We start from the raw sequence: 21,015 nt of genomic DNA on the forward strand, positions 1-21,015 counted from the left end.
ATTAATCTATTCTAATAAAAAAAACTATTCGAAGCTCCAGATAGCGATCACATCAGCGAAAATTATTCTCCGAATGATATCACATGGCATTACTATTAAAAATGAAAAAAGATAAATAAAAATAAATATAAAATATAAAGAAAAATAAATAATAAGTAAATACATAATATAAGAAATAGAAACATTATATTAAACATCGATCATAGTATTATCATTTTATATATAAAAGCAAAACAAATTAAAATAAGAAAATGTGTAATTAATAGTTTGAATCAGGTAGCGCAATCGGCAGGTCTCCAAAAGCAATAACCTTTGTATATAATACCGCCGTCACCTCCTGGAAGAGTATACTGTGGGTGAAGTGTTCCTTGTTTACTGCAAAACTCGTCACAAACTTTTTTGCAGGTGGTTAAATCAGGATTTTTCATCATGTTCATGCACTGATTCGAAATGCAATGTTTTTGACATATTGCACCGTGGGAATGAGAAATTTGCGCCGAAAACACTACCATAATCATAACTATGATCATGAAAACGCTTGATTTTTTCTGAACCCACATGACGAATGTCTTTAATTATCACAAATGCAGACACTGCAATTTCTTCTTTCTAAATCGTAAACAAGATAATTTGTTGAGTAATGTTAGGTTAATGTAGGTGATTTATATAGTAGAACTAATAATAACTATTTTTAATTGTTGTCTTAATCAGTTTATTATTTTTCCTTAAAATATATATGTCTGATTAGTTTTGTAAAATTCAACTGTGATTTGTCTATTTTAGTTCTCCAAACAACTCATTGTTATAACGAAACAATGGTTAGTCGTTTGTATTACAAATCTCAGCTTGTAATACATCCATATATCATTTTCCTTTTAGTTTATTTTGTAACCACTTGTCTTTATGCTAAAATATCTTGGACTGTAATATACATATCACTAGACAATATAGGAATGTGGAACATAAAATCAGAGTTGTCGGAAAAACAATAATTGTGAACCAATTCTACATGCTTGTTTCCATAACCTGCACTTCTCTCATAGATAAATACTCAATCCCCAAGAACGCTGCCACACTGTAGCAAATGTTTTAAAACACATCTCATCTTATCTCAGAACTATCATACAATTTGATCATCCTCATGCTTATACAACTAAAATAACATAAAATCACATCAATGTGTGTTTTCATCAAGAGCAAAACAATCTAGAAAACAAGTAACCGTGGCAACCTTGCACAACATCTAGCAATGGAGACGTCTGACACACTTCACTCGCATCCCGATCCTTCCATTTATTTAAAACCGTTTCAGCCACAACGGCGATACGATGCTGCATCACCGAAGCACCCATAGGCAGTTGATGTCTTGCATAATTGCATTGTTTCACCCATTCCTTTTCATGCATTTTCATCATGTAGTTTAGATTCTAGCCATGTTTAGGTTGCATTTTGCATACATGAGTCCTTATCAGGTATTGGAGCATCTTATGGAGCTTTTGGAGACATTGGGATGCATTTGGAGCTCAAAAGATGTGAAAAGGAGGATGATTGGTCGAGAAGAGCCTGGAGCGACCTGCAGAGGTCGCTGTGAGACCTCGCTCCAGCTGGAGCGACCTTGACGACCAAAGCTAGAGCGACCACTCCAAGTCGCTCGGCTTTACACGGCTCGAAGACGAAGAAAATGCTCCGGAGCGACCCCTCGCAGCGACCATCCGATGTCGCTCCCAAGGCCAGAGCGACGTGCTGGAGCGACCTGCGGAGGTCGCTGCGTGTTTCTTATTTGCGATTTCTTTTTAATTCAAGGACCTATTTGCAATTACTTATGTCGTTTTGGCACTCTGAAAAACCTAAGTTTAAGACTGATTGTAGCCACTTTTGGGGCGGATTATCTTTTGTTGAAGAGAAAACCACAAAATACTCTTGGAAAGTTCATCTTTTGGATTCATTGTTCTCTTGTTATTGATTTCTTATTGATTTCTTGTGTTCATCTACATGTTTAATCTGAAATCCAGTATGGGTTTAAGGCACTACAGGAAATGTGGGTAGTAATAGCGCCCGAAAAGCGCTATGATTCATATTTAATAGCGCTTCCTTGGACGCTCTGACATCGCCCGTTATAAAAGGTCCGACCCTTTTAATAGCGGTTTTCCTTTGTGCTATTATTAAGTTTATAACAATAGCGCTTTTTTTTAATGCAATTGTTAATATTTATAATAACGTTTGACAAATGTTATTATAACCTAATAATTTGATTTTCCCAATAGCAAAGATAGCAAATGTTTCGTGTTATTAATTAGTTTTTTAATTATCCGGAAATTAATTAATAATAATTAGTGAATTGATTTGTTTTAATAATGAATTTCGAAATATGAAATAAAAAAATTTAAATTATTGAAAAACCAAAAAATAGTATAATTATTTAAATTCCATAACACAACATTATCACAATTATACAAACCATCACACAACCTATTAATCTACCACTAATAAACCTTCACAATCATCCCTAACATAAACACTATCATCATCTGAAGCTTCATCACCCATATCATCAACTTCTTGGACAGGTAAAGGAGCACCACCTAAATCCTCTTCTGTTTCCAACTCATGATAACCTCTAGGTGGTGCTCTCATAACAACATACCAATTTGAAGCATCATCCTCCCTAGAGTAGAAAACCTGTTTTGCTTGAGAAGGTAGAATGAATGGATCTTTCAAATAGGCTGCTTGGTTCATATGAAGGTTAACAAGAGTGAAGCCATCTTCTTCCTTCACACCATTCGCTGTGTTTGCCCAGTTGCATCTAAAGAGTGGCACTTTGAACATGTGATAGTCGATGACCAAAATCTCCTTTATCACTCCATAGTATGTAATCATATCCGCGACCTGTCTCATATCTCGAGCACTTGATCTACACATGCTAAAGGCTTCATAAGTTACTCCACTGTTTTGTGTCTTCAGCTTGACCGCATCAGTATGAAACCGTTGGCCATTGATGATGAATCCTTTATGTGCTAAAGCAACATTTCTTGGCCCAAATGCCAACCACCTTATCTCCTTAGAATGACTATCTGTTGAGTCTGAATGAATCTGCGACAGGAAATCAGAGCATGATCATCAAGCCGAGGTACTTGAATTATAATCAAAACATGATAATATATACCAGAAAACCAATCATCAATCTACAAGCTAACCAGTCATCAAAATACTAAAAATCCAGACAGTTCATCAAGCTATAAGCTACTCAGACATCAATTCACTAAAATCTGGACATGTTCTTCAAGATACAAGCTAACCAGGCATCATGATACAAGCTAACCAGTCATCAAAATAATCAAGAAAAGAATATGGAGTTTGAAACCTTATTTTTAAGCCATTCTGCAAAGTGGTCAGTATGGTATTTCCATAACAAAGTTTCATTTCTAGCCAATCGAGCATCCTTTGCTTGCAACTCTTCCAAATGCATCCTGATTTTAAATTAAACAACAGTATATGAAAATGAACTTATGAGTAAAACTAGTAGAAGAAACATAGAGAATTACTTACTCAAGAAATGGATCCAAAGATGCCATGTTCATTAGCACATAGCGATGTGCAATGTCTCTATCTTTATCTGAAAGGGTAACCTCTATACCCTTCTGCAGAGGTCGGCCTTCAACCACCATTGTGTCAGTCTCGACATCTTCATTACGATTAACTGCTTCTTGAACTGGTACTGAATCTTTAAGGAACTCTAAACAGAATGCAACGCATTCTCCAGCCAAATACGCCTCAGCCATACATGCTTCTGGCCTTGCATAATTCTTCACAAAAGCCTTTAGTGTTTTCATGTACCTATAACTCAGGAAATATGAATATAAGTCAAACATCATTGCGGAAAGTGCATATATTAAAGCAAATGAGTTAATCAAACCTTTCAAAGGGATACATCCAGCGGAAGTGAACTGGTCCTCCCAAGCGTGCCTCTTTTGATAGATGTATTGGTAGGTGAAACATGATATCAAAAAGGGCTGGAGGGAAGAAGCGCTCCAGCTGACACATTGTTTCCACAAACTCTGTTTCCATGGATATAAGTTTCTCTGGGTCAATGATGCGCTGACACAACCTATTGAAGTAACTGCATAATCTATTTATGGCTATCCTAGGACCCCTATGTAACAACCCTCTTAATGCAGCTGGTAACAAGTTCTGTACTAGGACATGATGATCATGCGACTTTAAACTACCAATATTTGGAGGGTTAACTGAAACACAATTCGCAATATTACCACAATAACCATCAGGACCTCTAAACTTAGCTAACCTTTGGCAAAAAATGGTCTTCTCTTTCTTCGATAACCAGTAGGCAGCAGGAGGTAAGTATGTTTTCTTTCCCCTCACCTCTGTGTGCAAGTGCTTTCTGATTCCAATATCTTCTAAGTCTTTTCTTGCTTTCAACCCATCTTTTGACTTCGCACTTTGCATCAACAGAGACAATATAGCATCAGACACATTCTTTTCTACGTGCATAACATCAATATTGTGACGAACAGGTAACTCCTAACACATTAAACAAGAAACTGTTAGGCATATTCATATACAACAATCACATAATATAAGTCAGTTACTATACTTTACCTTCCAGTAAGGTAGATCAAAGAATATTGATCTCTTCTTCCACCGCCATAGTTCATTTGATTCATCACACTCTTCTTCCACTACCCTCTCATCATCTTCCAACTCTAGTCTTTTCCTTTTTTTTTCCTTCTCTAGAGGTCTACCAAAATCATTCGTAAAAGCTTGTAGTGTTTCATATATCTCAGCGCCTGTTTGTATCCTATTCGCATTCACTTCCTCCACAGTGTTGTCAAACCAAGCTTTTTTATATCTGTAACGATGGCCAGGCGGTAGTCTCCTTCTGTTACCCATGTAGACAAACTTGCGGCTAAACTTAAGCCACCTTGCAGGTGTATCCTTTCCGCATACATTGCAGGCTTGTTTCCCCTTTACTTTACATCCAGACAGTGTTCCTAAGGCTGGATAGTCACTGATACTCCAAAGCAGCAAGGCTCTGAGATTAAAATTCTCCTTCGCAAATGAGTCATACACTTCAATACCCTCAGCCCACAAATCTTTTAGATCGTCTATCAGTGGTGCTAGGTAAACATCTATGTTATTACCAGGAGCAGTAGGACCAGGGATCAACAAAGTCAACATTATATTCTCAGCCTTCATACACATGGTTGGAGGCGTGTTATAGTTCACTAACAACACTGGCCATGTGCTGTGATTGGTGCTTTGCATGGAGAAAGGGTTCATCCCATCTGTGGAAATCCCAAGTCGAAGATTCCGTGGATCAGCAGCAAAGTCTGGCCATTTAGCATTCACTTGTGCCCAAGAGATAGAATCAACGGGGTGCCGCATTGTACCGTCTTCAGTGGCATTGGTATAGTGCCAACGCAGATCTTCAGCCATCCTCTTTGATCTAAACATCCTCCTAAACCTGTCCTTGATTGGAAAATATCTTAGGACCTTTGCCGGAATCCCCACCTTTATCTCATTACTGTGCTTATCCATTTCCCATCTTGAAACTTTGCATCTTGGACAGCTTTGTAGGTTCTCGTACTCCTTCCTATACAGTATGCAATCATTCTTGCAAGCATGGATATTGTCGTAGCCGAACCCAAAGATCTTCAGAAATTTCTTGATTGCAGCTAAACTCTTGGGAAGAACATTGTCTTCAGGTAGCAAATCCTCAAGTAAAACCAACAGCTGATCAAAGTAGTTCTCCGACACACCACTTTTAACCTTGAATCTGTAAAGTCCCATGATAGCTGAAACCTTTGTGTGCTTGAGACAACCCGAGTATAATGGCGTTTGAGCATCTCTTAGCTTTTTTGTAAACTCAAGTTCCTCTGGTGCTTCATCATCTTCGTTGTCAGTTGTCGGGTTTGGACCACCTTCGTCCATGGAGAATGCTGTCTTAAACAAATCAAATGCCTCTGTTTCACATTGAAGTACACTGTCTTCTGCAGAATCTCTTTTTTCACCATGAATACTCCAACGAGAACTCTTATACTTCTTATCCATACCCCTAATCACCAAATGCTCCACAATTTTATCCAGTGACTGATGGCTCAGATTGCGGCAGTCTCTACAAGGGCATAGCATTTCAAGAAGACTTCCCAATCTTCTTGCTGACGAATTCACGAAATTAGTTGCTCCTTCTGAATACTCGTGGCTATTCCTACAAGAATCAGACAAAATAAGTTAGCTTTCTTTTAATCGGCGAGTACAAGTGAGATCGAGAGATTGTAAGTTATACCTTGGAAGCCAAATCCACGTCTTATCCATTTGCGAATACAGGAACGGCTGGTTCGATCTTAGCTTTCTTTAGGGTTTGTTTAGGTCAAAGCTCGCGAGACAGAAACAGAAAGAGAGATGTTGTGTTCTGAAATTTTCCAACTGCAAACAGAGACAGAAAAAAATGAACGGCTGTGATCAAAGATTTGGAGAGCAATCGGACGGTCTATGATTAATCCGAGTGCAATCTTAGTAGTTGCTCCTTATTGGTTCAGAAAAGAACGGCTCAGATCAAAGTTACCAACACGAATCAATGGTATAGGATTAATCCGTGTGCAATTAAAAAGAATGGCTAAGATTGAATTTGGCGAAACACATCCATCGGCCTATGGTTTGCCACGTCTGCAATCTTGGAGGTTACTCCTCATTGGCTCAGTATATTAATTTCGTTTGAAATCTTAAAATTAATATATATATAGGATTTCGAAGCAAAAAAAAATTAAATTAAATCTTAAAAATTAAAATATCAGTATTCTAATTTTTTAAAAAAAAAATCGTATACATAAAAATATTTTATGTGAGCTTTTATAAAATTGATCAATCTAGCTCATATGTTCACAAACACTACTACTTATTTGTATGTACAAAGACTTTAGGGTATAGGGTTTGAACAAATGAGTGTTTATAAAATTTATAACTAACTAGTTTTATGAAATTAAGATTACAATATCCTTTTTATAAAGAACAAAATTGTGAAATCAAGAACAATTAGGGTATAGGGTATATGTTTGTACTTTAGGGTTTAGGGATTTCACTTTAGGGTATATGGTTTTAATTTTGGTCTTATCACCTGTGGTTTTAATTTTTAAAACTTATGGTTTAATGTAAAATTATGCACTTTAGGGTATAGGGTTTAACAAGCTAAACATTTTCACACACAACCATTAATCATAATATCACACATAATATTTGTTTTTGTCAGTTAACCATAACATAATATTACACATGATTTAACCGATCATAAAAGTACTTTAAAATTCTATCACACACTAGAAATACATTGCCGACATAACAACTTGAAAACTGTTTCAGACGACATGTTTAGACAAACTTGATTTTGTCATTTGGCCATGCCACAACCGAACCCATTGCATCAGATATGTATTCAATCTCTGAATTTGGCCTCCAGACTTTTGCATCATCGATCTTAGCCACATCAATCCACACCTTGCTTGCATTTGGACCTAGGAGTACAAAGTGGCACAACTCATTCGGATCCGTTGAAGCTACTCTTCCTTCAGCTACCTTACGTCCAGAGTTGTTGCAATCCAAGAGAATACACTTCTGCTTCGGACTTCTGGTCGAACTAGTGCTGCCTGGACTCTACAACTCAAACAAGACGACATAAGCAAGTTCCAACATCAATTAAGGACTCAACATCAATCATCATACAAATAAATAAATTAACTTCATGTTAACAACATACCACTGCTTTTTTCTTGGCTGGTTTCGAAGGTGATGCTATTTTCTTGCCTGCACATTTAGTAGGTGTTACTTCTGTAGCAGGTGTAGGCATGACTTCAACCTTCAGGACTGGCCATGCTATTTTCTCGCTAAGTGCATCACCAATCAAGAACATATCAGCGGTTGGCCTCCACAAATAAGCCTGATCATTGAACACCTTCACAACTTCGATACTAACAGCATTGGGACCTAGAGGTATATTGTTAAGCATCTCTTTGGGCTTAGAAGAGCACATGAGACCTTCAGCAATAACCTCATCCTCGTCGTTGGTCCAATCATAGATCTTGCATCTTCGAGATTCACCTTCCTTGCTTTGCTAAAATGCAAGAAGGTAATGACTAGAGATAACTCAATTGTTGTAGCATCCCTTTGCGGCTAGTGGTGTGAGGAATCTGATTTCTTCTCATCGCTCTGTACTTGTTACTCGTTTCCTACAATATAAATATGACAGTGATTAAATCTATCAGATATGACCTTTAAGGATGAAACTTACTTAGTTGTAGATAACTCACCGTGAAAGATTTGGTAGTTTTACTCTTAACCCAAGAGTTCCACACTTGAATGGATGGGATGTTGCTCGGTTTTAAAGCTATTCTCTCAGCTGCAGTCTTCGCCACACGTACTTGTGACACCAGCCTCGACTTCCCAGCCCTCCACACATTTCCAAGCTGCTTGAAAATAACAGCTTTCTGCCAATCTTCTTGCAAGTTAAATCTCCCCTGCATCACAATAAGCAAGTTAAACATGTTATAATTTCATCTTGCGGTTCAACAAAACATACTAATGTATATATACAAACCTGAATTTCTTCCCACATTGTTGCTTTAGTCGCTGCATCAAGATTTCTCCAATCAGCGAGTGTAACCGGAACATGTTCCCTCACAAGAGGACCAAGAAAAGACGATAGTGTTACTGAACCAGGTCCAATATGCTCACCAATGTCATTGAATGTGACCATAATCTTATCATTGGGATTTTCAGCCACTCTGCGCAACTTTGTTGGTCCTCTTTTATTTTTTTTTTGAACTTCCTCCCCTCCTAGCTCAACTCCTTCAGTACTAGGAATCTCATCATCTTGCGCAGTGCCATCTTCTTCCATATCGCGAGCTTCTTCTTCATTCCCTTTCTCATTGAGAACTCCATCATCTTCCATATTGGCCTGTTCGTCTTCATTCTCTTTCCCATTGCCATCTCCATCTTCTTCAGCCTCTTTCCCATTGCCATCTCCATCTTCTTCAGCCTCTTTCCCATTGCCATCTCCATCTTCTTCAGCCTCTTTCCCATTGAGTACATCTTCTACCTCATCAACTCGGGGAATATATTCAGGTGTAACATCTTCTAGCTCATCATCATCATCATCAGGTGTAACATCTTCTAGCTCATCATCATCTTGAGCAGCCACTTTCTTGATTCTACTACTTCTTCTCGTTGGCGTTAGAACTAAACTCTTTTTAGGGGAAGCCGTTTTCTTTGCTGTAGCTTTCTTCACTTTTAGTTGCGGTCTCTTGTCCTCCAAGCCTTGATCTACTACCTCCAAGCCTTGATTACGTCTACTCCGACGAGAACCAACTTTTCCTCCTCCTCTTGTCTTTGCCATTTCTGAAACTAATAAAGAAATCCAAAATCAAATCGAAACCCACAATCATATTCAAAATCTAAACCGAACAAACCCATAATCGAATCATGTGTTAACGCGGACATGCATGTGAAAAGAGATTCGAATCGAAGAGATACGATCAAATAGAACCCCAAAATCAAAGAGATTCGATGAAATTTTCTAATCTAAACCCACTATTGAAAGTTTCTAATCTAAACTCAGAATCAAATCGAAACTCATACCAATTGAAGCTTCCACTCGAGAGAACTCTGAAGAACTTTGATGAGTCTCGGTTTCGATTTCGAGGAATGTGAAGAGAGTGAAGTGAAGAGAAATGGGTTTCGATTTAAATACTTAGGGTTATTTTTAATATATTTTTCATATACGATAGCATTTATTTTTTTATTTGCAATGGTAAGGCGCCTCCACTTACCAAATTAACGCGGCTGGATTATTTTATTTTGCCGCGTCTACAGAGATAGCTTATACATTCCAAAAACGCTATTATAAAGGCCCGTGTTGAAATACAATAGCAGAGACGCAAAAACCGCTATGCTACGACGCTATTAATACCCACATTTCCTGTAGTGAGGTTCAACATGAAGATTAGTGAGTAGTTCTCTTTTGAATTCATGAGTTAGGGAGACTAGGGTGATTAGGTTAGATCAAAGATGTTTTTAGTGTAGATCAATCTCAAGCCTTGCTAGTAGAGTGTTCTTACAGCCTTTTTCGATCTGATCATTCGAAAGTTGATCTCTAGACATTTCCCACCCAAAAGGTGTTTGTTGAAATGTCCGAGACAACTCTGCTAGGCTCTTAATGCATCTTGCCAAAGATATTTGTTGTTAAGAGTGTTAGGATAGCTAATAAACATGTTCTTATTGATTGCTTTCATATCATTCAGCCAAAGAGATTTGATGTTTGAGATGTGTTAGCAAATGAGCATTCATCTAGATATAGAGCTTGCTTAGGATCATGTTTAGGCTTAAGGTCATTTGTTTGATTCATCATTTGTCATCTTTGTTTGATACTTGATCACCCGAAATCATATTCCCATGCCCATGAGTTCTCTTTTATCATATTTAAGAAAGTCACTCGTTTACTGCGCTTTAGTTCTATCTTGTCATCATAGTTAGTTATTGTTTCTGAAATCATTTTAAATTATTGGTTGCATTTAGATTAAGTAAGTGCTTGCATTCTTAGTGCTTGAAATCCCTCAGAACTGGTTCGACATATTACTTCCATTTTACTATCATTTGACTTAGGAGTCTCAAAACTCCTAACATCAGCAGTAGCGGCCCTGAGCATAAGCATTAGATGTAAGCTCAAAGATTTGGAGCCTGACGTACTGGTGTAATGACACAGAGAGAGTGTTAATCACGTCCAACCAAGATCAGTCAATGAAAACTTTCCAAGTCATCACATCTTAATTCCTTATGTCCACGTCGATGTGTTACACAATATCGTCCATGTGTAACACAGCAGCAACACTCTCTCTGTGTGTCATTATACCAATACGTCAGGCTCCAAATCCTTGAGCTTACATTAGAAGCATCCAATTCCGGCCTGTTTATAAGTAACATATTTTTCGGCCTATATCTAAAATATGTCAGTAGCTTAAATGGTCTAACTTGCAAGGAACTCCCCTAAAGGTACCACCTAGTGGCCTTTTTATTTTTGGCTTCCAGCCTTTGTTTTTTCAGGGCCGGGACTGCCCATAGATCCCACTAAATTCAACCTCGTCGCAGCCGAGACAACATCTCTCAGTGTAACAAACAGGTAGGCCCTCTGAGAAGTCTCTGAATCCATCCCGAGAAGGCCACACACAAGCCCAAAGATCGGAGCATGGTGGAAACGCAACTCCTTGAGGCCCAGAGAAGCGTCTCTGATCGTCTTCAGAGACGGGATCTCGGTGAAAACAGAAGCAGCGATGCGGAACAAGGCTGAGATTTGGGAGATCGATGCCTTTGACGAGACTTGGTTTGTCAAAGTAGCGTCGTCGAGTAAAAGATCGAGTCCTTGCCATGTCTCTGTGTCGGGAGATTCGAGGGAAGAGTAGACGAAAGGAAGCAGTAAAGCTAGATGTGTTGTCTAGGACGTGGATGATGTGGTTTTATATAAAACACAATTGTTTAGGAAAAATATAAACATAATTACTACAGTTATTGAGGAGGTTTTGGGTCTTCGATTCCTCTTTAATGAACCGAATGGATTTTATAATATAACCGATCAGTTCGGATGAGTTGCAGATGGTGAGATGGTGATATGGTATCAAACATAAGTTTGCCACGTTTCTAGTAATGGCATCTATTGTTACGTTGCATCTATTTTCATCTGCGTGCCGTGTGGTATGAGTTCATAATGATTTTTTGAGCTCCCTACGTTAATGCTAAACGGAGAAATACAAACATCTTAAGTGAGTCTTAAATAATTTCTGGAAAATAAAACTCAGCTAATCTTCGAGCCTCGGTGTGTAAATAACCATTGTTGACAAAAAAAACATTTAGAACAATGACAAAAAAAACCCAAGGTTTCTTAGATACTTTTGTACAATATGATAAACTCTTGGGCCAATGAGTTATATGTTCAGCCCAAAGTTAAATACATTCATTCAAATTTATTTATTTATCCTCTTGTATGTTCGAATAGAGATTTTTTTTGGTTTGGTTAGACCCTGGAAGTTCGTAGAACCCATATAGGCATATATGTTTGACATATTCTACTCTTCTCGAAAATGGAAATACAAATTACAGTTTCTCGAAAGTCAGTATTCTCTTCTTACACAATAACGAAGTCGATCATATCTGTTGATTCATATCTGAAAAGTTGTCATGTATCAAACGCTCCCTCTATAATTTGGTGGGTCACACCACATGCTCTCTAACTATTTCACATGAAAAGCCATTATCCAAAAGAATATACATATAGGTGAGCAACGAAAATGAATTGAGCGCAGAAACATGGATATCCACGAATGGACCGTCACAAGATTTTCCAATAACGTTTAGCCTTTTTAGGTCAAACGTAAAGAGTCAGTGAGTTGATGATGAAGCCCTCGTGCTGTATGTAATAGCTGCCAACCACTAACATATTCAAATCCACCCAATTATAAAGCTTAGAATCGCAATAATTTTATTCGCCCTTTTGACCTACATTATGTCAAATACAGTCAAACGGGCACGGGGACATTAGTTGCACTTGTCTCAAAAGAGTTTTCGATTTGGTTCATTTAGCTTTTTCGTTATTGCTTTTTATGGGTACGTTCAGTTTATCTCTGTATATGCAGCCATTATCTACAGTGGTTGCAACATATGCAGATGCTTTTGTTCCCAAATAATTTAACTTTTTGCACTGCTGAAAAATATCGAGTTGAATATCAATATTGAAATTGTATAAAGTTTAAAGAAATGTGTTTTTCTTCATATGGATTTTAAATGTTTTTTATTCTTTTTCTTTCAGTTCTTCAGGAGTTATAATTTTGAACTGAAAAACCATTTCTTAATTAGTTAGTGAGAAAATATTTTAAACTAGACTAAAATACCCTCAATTAGGCTCAATTAGGCCCGGATTGGGCCGAATTAGCATATGATCCACATAAATATCACTTATATTGTTTTTTTTTAACGTCTGGATATATCACTTATATTGTTAACAATTTTTTATTATTATTTTTTACTAATTTAAATAAGAAACATTTATATCCTCAAAATCTAAAAGTTCCAAAATTTCTGTAGACAAGTAGCCTATTAGTTCCTATCCTTTCCTATGTGTTGTGGATTAATTTAACCTTGTATAGAGAAACGATGCATGGGATAATTAATTGGAATTCATGCATGATTTATTCTCTACTTCTTGCATGTGGGCTGTGTGGCCTTTGAAAGTACGGGACTATGATCGATTGTATACCTCGCCCCACAAAACCAAAAAAGGTCCTAATCTGAAACAGTTTGCTTAATATGGTATGTCAAATCACTCAGGCTTTATTATTATCTAGCAAAGCATTGTATATATCCAATTTCCGAACGCACCTTTTATACATCTATGGAATGTCTTTATCAGAAAAATAATTTCATACAAGTTGATTGAAACATGTTTCTCCTTTCTTGTTTTGGTTCTATTCATATAAGAGATGGTAGGTTGTTATAATTCATCTGCGGGAATGGTAGGGTCTTAGAAACATTTCACCAAAAAGAAAGAAAATACAAAGTGGGTTCTAGAAACACAAGGCATAAGCATGTGAACTTCATCCACTAGCTCCACCTGATATGTTCCTCAAACTATTACTCTCGAGTGACTTATAATCCGGTCCTAATTTGAATGCATTTTAGTCAGATTTAATTATTATCTAGCAAAGCATTGTATACATTCAATTTCCGACGGAATGTCTTTATCAAAAGTAATAATCTCATATAAGTTGATTGTAAAATGTTTGTCCATTCATATTTTGATTATATTCATATAAGAGACAGTAGGTTGTTATAATTCATCTTCGATCGGGAATGGTAGGGTCTTATAAACATGTTTCATCACTAAAAAGGAAAAAAATATTGGTTCTAAAAAAGACAAGGCATAAGCATGTGAACTTCATCCAATAGCTCCACCTGATATGTTCCCCAAACTATTACTCTCGAGTGAATTGCGGTCACGAACTCTTTTAGTTTCCCTATATATACTTTACACACTTTGAGAATCTTGCTTACAAACTAACCTAATCCCTTCCTATAAAATCCCAAGATAGTCAAATATTTATCTCTTAAAATTTATTTTCTTTCAAAAACTCCCTTTTCCGTTACTTGCATTGATCCTCAAAGATGGGTATTCAGTTGATTGGACTGTCTCACGCTAAGCAAAAGCTTCAAAGAAGCTTATCAGCGAGAATTGCGAGCGTCCTGGCGATGTCGGGTACCAATAATGTCCCAAAGGGTCATGTGGCCGTCTACGTGGGTGAGACTTACCAAAGGAAGAGATTTGTGATACCTATATCATATTTAAACCATCCATTGTTCCAAAGTTTGCTGAACCTCGCGGAAGAAGAGTTTGGGTTCGATCATCCCATGGGAGGTCTAACAATCCCTTGCACTGAAGATTACTTTACTGCTCTAGCCTCTATTCTAAACGGTTCATGATAAGGGAGCTCACTGATCATCCCAAGATTCATTAAGATTATTCATACAAATAAATTGTGTTTTCTTTTTCTTTTTCTTTTTCTTTGAATGTACCCAAGGCAGTGTAGAGAATAACTCGAGATTGAGATACTAAGTAGACTCTTTCAGTTTTGGATCTAAGAAGATCTTGAGAGTTCTTATAACTGTTCCACTTGTAAAGTATTCAATTGCTCAGAAAATTAACTTAAGTTTCTTTTCTATGTCGATTTGCTTACTTTTCCTTTATGTATATAGATTAGATATCTTAGCTTGTTTTTATAGAAGCAATTTTTATGGGTGTGGTTCATTTCTTTTGTCGCCACAGTAATTAATTTAAGAAAGAATTTCGTAACGTAAAATGTGCCTAATAATTTTAGCAAACAAAAAAATGTTCCTAATAAATTACAGTAGTCAGATACATGCACACAGTTTGACGTTATATATAAATAGATAACGTCATATTTTTTTTATTTTAAAGGTACCCGGCCGTAAACCTAGTAGTGAAATAGTTAACTCGAGGTCCTAATATTTTCTTTATGTAATACTGCTAAAAGGTCATTTTATTAGAAATTTATATTTTATATTGTTTTTAATATAAAAATAACTTAATCGAACTATACATTTGTAATATTGGTAAGACACAAATATAATTTCCCCAGCCAATTTTGAATGTTATAAATATTAAAAATGATAATATATATATATATATGTATGATAATTAACTGAAATAAATAATAGTGGATTTAGAAGTATCTAAAAATATATATTATGATATCTCTTTCCTCTATTTTAAGAACTAAATTATAAAAAAACTTAGATATCCTGTTAAAAATTAACATACCCAATTCTCTTTTGTTGTTCATCTATTTTTTGATCTACCAATTAATTTTTTTTAATGGATCTATCTATATATATTTATCTATATTTCCTAGGTCTGTCTATATCTATTTTTAGTAGACCTATCTATCTCTGTTATATTTTTTTGAATATTTACATGTTTTTCGTAATAATATTATAGCTGTCATGTATTAATCACGACTCATCCTAATATTTTGGAGGATATACACGATTTAGAAAGATTTCAATAAGTTGAGAGTTTAAATTGTTTTTACAAATTTAAAAATCTATTTATATATAATGTTTTAAAAATATTTAGGAGCTTGAGACAAATATTTCATCCGGTTTGGTGAAGATTGGTAATGATACTCGTAGATGCCCACGGTTTGATACATTAATTTCTTAAATTCTTCTGCATTTCACTATTTTGTATTTATATAGTTTTTTGAGAAAGTTTAGATTTAGTGTTTTGAATTTAGAATTTTGTATATTATATAATTTCGGTGGAATCTTTCAGCGGTGTCAGTTAACAATGAGTGGTCGTTCAGTTTCATTTTCTGATCCGAGATTTCATCAACAATTCCATGTTCCTTTTGCATGTGTTAGTTCAATTACCGATATATACCATTAATGTATGGATGACATCATATATTGGTTTCGAAATTTAATTCATCCCTATATATTATGTTTAGGATAATAGAAATGCCTCAATTACAATTTGTATCGTGGTATATCCATGGTTACTAGTAGTAAATTTCCACTAGTCTATATTATATACCACTGTGGATCTTGTATTTTATTTATTGATATCATAATAATTATACACCACTATAATTATCATGTGTTTAATAGTAAAGCTACGGTTGTGACAGGAAGATCCAAACAAAACAATCGTTAGGTGGCATCAATAGTCACTATAACTTATAGATTGTCCTCAATAATCATCCGTAGATTTTGACACTGGACTTAGGAGCCACGAAAATCTATTGGCAAGCAAACGTGGTCCACCTCTTATATCTGAAAACCCCGTACGTCCTGGATGCTTGGTCAATGATGGAACTTGGCATAATGCTAAAAATCTATGAAAATAAATGAAACATAAAACCGATTCAAAATTTTAGAAGAACACATGCAAAGCTTCTTTCTAATCACACACGCGATGATGCGCAAGCCAAGTATTTTTATTTGTTTCACGAACTTTTTTGTTTTCAGTTTCTATAGGCAACGTAACTCTTCTCTTTCAACATAAAAAGGATACCAATCACTAAGCCATACACATAAAGCAACTATTGCAAATGCGAAGAACATATATATATATATGTCCACCACCACTATCTAACACAATCAAATAATGTAAAATAAAAAAACAAGAAGATAGTAGGCCATTCTCAAAAAAAGAAGAAGAAGATAGTAGGCCACAGGTAGCGAATAGCTATAGTTCTGTGAGGATTTTGTTTTCGATATATTCCGATCATTAAACAGTAGTATGTTGTATATTCAAACTCAGACGTAGCAACAGTCACAATTATCATCATCATCAAAATCACATGCAAAGATAGTCAGACCTTATCCAATGGCAAACAAATTCATCTAACTGTTTACAGAGCTGTATTAAATATTTATATATAATCAAATAAGATTTTTATTTTAATATAATATATAAGTAATGATATATAACCATCTCTATACTAGCTCATAGTTCGTCCCAGCAGTACGGCCCCTAGTTTGAGAGCAAAGGAAAAGTGGATAAGGTCGACCATTGGTACAAGTGGTTCAAGAACTGGAGTACTGAACCCACTTATTATGACTCAGGGCACACTTGACTATCCACCACTTCGAGGCTTTAATTAAATAGACATACACAACCTTTATATTGGCGATCATATAAAAACGTACATTATGTGCAGTCACATTTTACATATATATATATATATGGTGATTGGTGACTTTGCATAGAGATGAGCTAAGCCATGTGAGACAGATGGATGATGGGAGGGCCCAACAGCCCATACCTTTGGGTTTTTTCTTAAAGTGAGAGATATCTCATCTTGCTGTTATTTTAACATTCATGTCATTTCTTATCTGGAAGCTGCATGCTTTAAGTTAACTACTATAAATAGAAATGTCTTCTCCTCCTTGTCTATCAAGTCACTTGCTTCAAATATTCTTCACATCCACAAAATTGATAACGTTTCATTTAAAAACAAAGAAGAAGATGGGTTTAGTGCGGTCCATGCTTCCAAATGCAAAGCAAATCTTCAAATCACAATCTATCAGGAACAAGAACGGATCACCATCATCAACAACAGCTTCAGGGCTTGTTCCTAAAGGTCACATAGCGGTTTACGTTGGGGAAAGAATGGAGAGGACGAGATTTGTGGTTCCGATATCATACTTGAACCATCCTTTGTTCAGAGAGCTTCTTAATCGAGCAGAGGAAGAGTTTGGATTTGATCATCCAATGGGCGGTTTGACGATTCCTTGTCGAGAAGAAGCGTTTCTTCATCTCATTACTTCTCATCAGCTGCATTGAGAAACGCATTGATTAATTAAATAGTCTTAGTAGGGTTTTGATGAATCTTTTTGTTGTTGTTCTCTCAGAGAATTATATGAAGTTTAGTTGTGTGTATATGGATTGTCCAAACTTGTGTTTCGAAATAAGATCTTAATAATCTTGCAATGATTCATATCACAAACCTCTAAAAGCTCAAGACTTAGAGGCTGATTGGATTTTTTTTTTTTTTAAGTATAAGTTTGTGAAGGATCATGATCTTTAAAGCTCTTTGGCGAAAGAGATTTTTCTGACCATCTTTGTTTGATTAATGCTTATTATATTAGAAACAAACTTAATTGCCAAATGTTATAGTACTTCCTACGATAATACTATATTTAGAAAACAGTATTATTAAGATAGGAAATTTTACGTAATTGCAAATTTTTATTTAAATAACCAGTTATATGACTTGCATTATGTATTTAAAGGAATGGTGGATCACATGCACTCTGAATAAACAAAATGGGTTATAATAGTATGTAATTAATTGTTAACAAACCAAAAGAGACATATTCTCTACGACTAACAAATAAAATATATTTATGAAAAATATTGAAAAAGTACTGCGCAACTTTATTTGATAGAAATTATTGCATATATAGATTGTCAAGCACATGTTACTCTCTGTTATTAGGAAGAGATAATTGTGATAATTAATAATAATACAAACTAGATTTTGACCCGCGCTTTTGAAGCGCGGAATATTTTACGATGAAAAATTTCACTAATAATTTAACAAATATTTTGGTAAATTTTAAAGAGTGTGTATTTAAAATATTTTTGCATTTAAATCAGTATTTTTTAAGTTCAACCCGATTGTGATTATACCGGTTAATCCGGAGATCTGACAATTCATTTTATGTTTTTAAAATATTCATATTAAAAAATCACTAAAATCCGAGACTAACCGATTAAACTGGTGGATGACCGATATGTAATCTAATTGGATTTAAATTGTAATAGCTTCATAATTTGTAATCTTATAATCGAAATTTTAAAGTTCACTATTTTGCAATTTATGATAGTGAACTTTAAAATTATGAAGTTCTACAAAATTTTAAAGAGAAAATGATAGATATAAAATAACTAAGATTAATTATTGTATTATTTGGAAATATTGATAGTAGTATAAAAATATATTGTTTGGAAACATTGATAGTAGTATAAAGAAATAAATATATTGTTTGGAAACATTGATAGTAGTATAAAGAATAAGTATATTGTTTGGAAATATGGATAGTAGTATAAAGAACAGAACATAAAATATGATTTAATGTATGTTTAACTATAAGTATAAGGTGTATTTAATTTAAAAACTTACAAAATAAATGTTAGGTCCAATAGAATGTTTCTGTTTAAATAAGATAGATGACACGTGACCGTCGTTACAATAACTGATTTTCCTTATAACTACCCTAAATCCCTAATCATACATAGATAGATACATGCGATTTATACTAAATATTTTAATTAATTATTTAGATCAAACAGGTTACTGAATATTTCAACCGATTGATTTTATCTTATTGAAAAAAATCGAACTTCCTCCGCGGTATAATGTAGATAACAAATGCTGGTAAATTCATCCAACTTTATGTTATTGTAGAATCAGCGATGACGAATGAACTTACAAAAAAAAAAGGTAAGTGTTCCTAAGAGAAATAATACTTTTTTTTTTTTTTTTTTTTTGTTTAACCTGGGGGTATCCAGGCCCAGAAGGCCCAGACTAATCCCCAGGAAAGGAATGCCACGTAGACGCCCCCCCCAGTTTTTCAAATGGGCCGAAAGCATGGCCATATCCGTGTGGGTGACAAGAGCGTTGCAAGGTAGTTCCTCCGGCGTGGATCGAACCCCTACTGGGTGCAGGCGGGGACCCGTCTAACCTTGGGCTACAACGTCTTGTCAAGAGAAATAATACTTAATAATATATAAAATAAAATCACTCTCTAAGACATACAACTTCTACCTAAAATTTATCTTGAACTTCTAGATTCTACATAAGAACTAAAGAAAACAATGCATGTTCAATGTTTTCTCATTTTCATGACTACAAGCTTAGTATTACACAAAAGGGTCCTCTTACATATTTTAATAATAGTAATAACTATAAATATAGAGAATAAGTTTTGTAAACACAATTTTTCGTTAAGACACATAGGTCATCTCGAGTGGGGCTATAGGGGCAACACATATAGACCAAAAGCCACCATTTTCAAGAGCCATCAAGAGACTTGTCAAAAATGCATATAGTCATCAATATTTAATAAGGACACTTGTTTCTGTTGTCTATTCATCAGAACCAATAGGACCAAACCTGTTTTATAATGAGCCAGAGATTTTAATAAGTGAGAGAGAGTAGAGTAGCATGTGAGTTCTGTAACTTGTGGGTCCCTATCTGATTATATTCTAATGTTACCCAGACTAAATCAGAATCAGCTTGATGCCTTTTCTAGGTAAACTTTAGTTTTTTTATTAACCAGATCACATGTGAACGCTGCAACTCTATTTTTTTTTATAATACACAAAAAATCTGTTTTGTCATTAGGCTCAACTTCGAAGTTTGATTCTTTGACCTTTTGGAACTCTATAAATAACAACTAACTGAAACACAACTCCACCAAAAAAATATCAATCTTTCTCTACTTTCATAACAGAGTTGTCTTGTGAAATTCTATAAATCTCATTGCTTTTTAGACATGGCTATTCGATTGTCGCGTGTTATCAACTCTAAACAGTCGCAAAAACAGCAGTCTCGTGTCCCCAAAGGACATGTTGCCGTTTACGTCGGAGAAGAGATGGAGAACAAGAAGAGATTCGTGGTTCCGATCTCGTATTTGAACCATCCTTCGTTTCAGGGTTTGCTTAGTCGAGCAGAGGAAGATTGGCTTCAACCATCCAATTGGTGGATTAACGATTCCTTGCAGAGAAGAAATATTCGTGGGTCTTTTGAATTCTTATGGTTGTATTGTTTCAACCTAAAACATCTTTTAACGTTTTTTTTCTTTCCATTTATAGAATTTTTGTTGTTGTTCCCTTTGTTTATTTCTGCAAAAGGGAACATGTTGAATCAGCCTGTG

General features: G+C 35.4%; 3 protein-coding genes and 1 pseudogene across 3 annotated transcripts; 3 read left to right on the forward strand and 1 right to left on the reverse strand.

Annotated features, from left to right (window-relative positions):
* Positions 1–2,472: 2,472 nt before the first annotated feature.
* LOC130501828 (uncharacterized) lies at positions 2,473–6,333 on the reverse strand. The gene is made up of 6 exons (XM_056996649.1): positions 6,305–6,333; positions 4,618–6,226; positions 3,914–4,539; positions 3,547–3,834; positions 3,362–3,467; positions 2,473–3,090 (listed from the first exon to the last, which is right to left on the reverse strand). The coding sequence occupies exons 1-6, from the start codon at positions 6,331–6,333 to the stop codon at positions 2,473–2,475; spliced, it is 3,276 nt and encodes a 1,091-aa protein (XP_056852629.1).
* A 7,759-nt stretch (positions 6,334–14,092) lies between these two features.
* On the forward strand, positions 14,093–14,899 carry LOC108840990 (auxin-induced protein 15A). The gene has a single exon (XM_018613782.2). The coding sequence runs from the start codon at positions 14,215–14,217 to the stop codon at positions 14,527–14,529; it is 315 nt and encodes a 104-aa protein (XP_018469284.1). The 5' UTR covers positions 14,093–14,214; the 3' UTR covers positions 14,530–14,899.
* Positions 14,900–17,456: 2,557 nt separating this feature from the next.
* LOC130501824 (auxin-responsive protein SAUR20-like) lies at positions 17,457–18,067 on the forward strand. The gene has a single exon (XM_056996643.1). It carries the CDS (start codon positions 17,507–17,509, stop codon positions 17,915–17,917), a length of 411 nt encoding a protein of 136 aa, XP_056852623.1. The 5' UTR covers positions 17,457–17,506; the 3' UTR covers positions 17,918–18,067.
* Positions 18,068–20,593: 2,526 nt separating this feature from the next.
* Positions 20,594–21,006, forward strand: LOC130501825 (auxin-induced protein 15A-like; annotated as a pseudogene).
* The last annotated feature ends 9 nt before the right edge of the window (positions 21,007–21,015 follow it).

This window comes from Raphanus sativus, unplaced genomic scaffold (assembly GCF_000801105.2).
Source record: "Raphanus sativus cultivar WK10039 unplaced genomic scaffold, ASM80110v3 Scaffold0300, whole genome shotgun sequence".
Taxonomy (NCBI): Eukaryota; Viridiplantae; Streptophyta; class Magnoliopsida; order Brassicales; family Brassicaceae; genus Raphanus; species Raphanus sativus.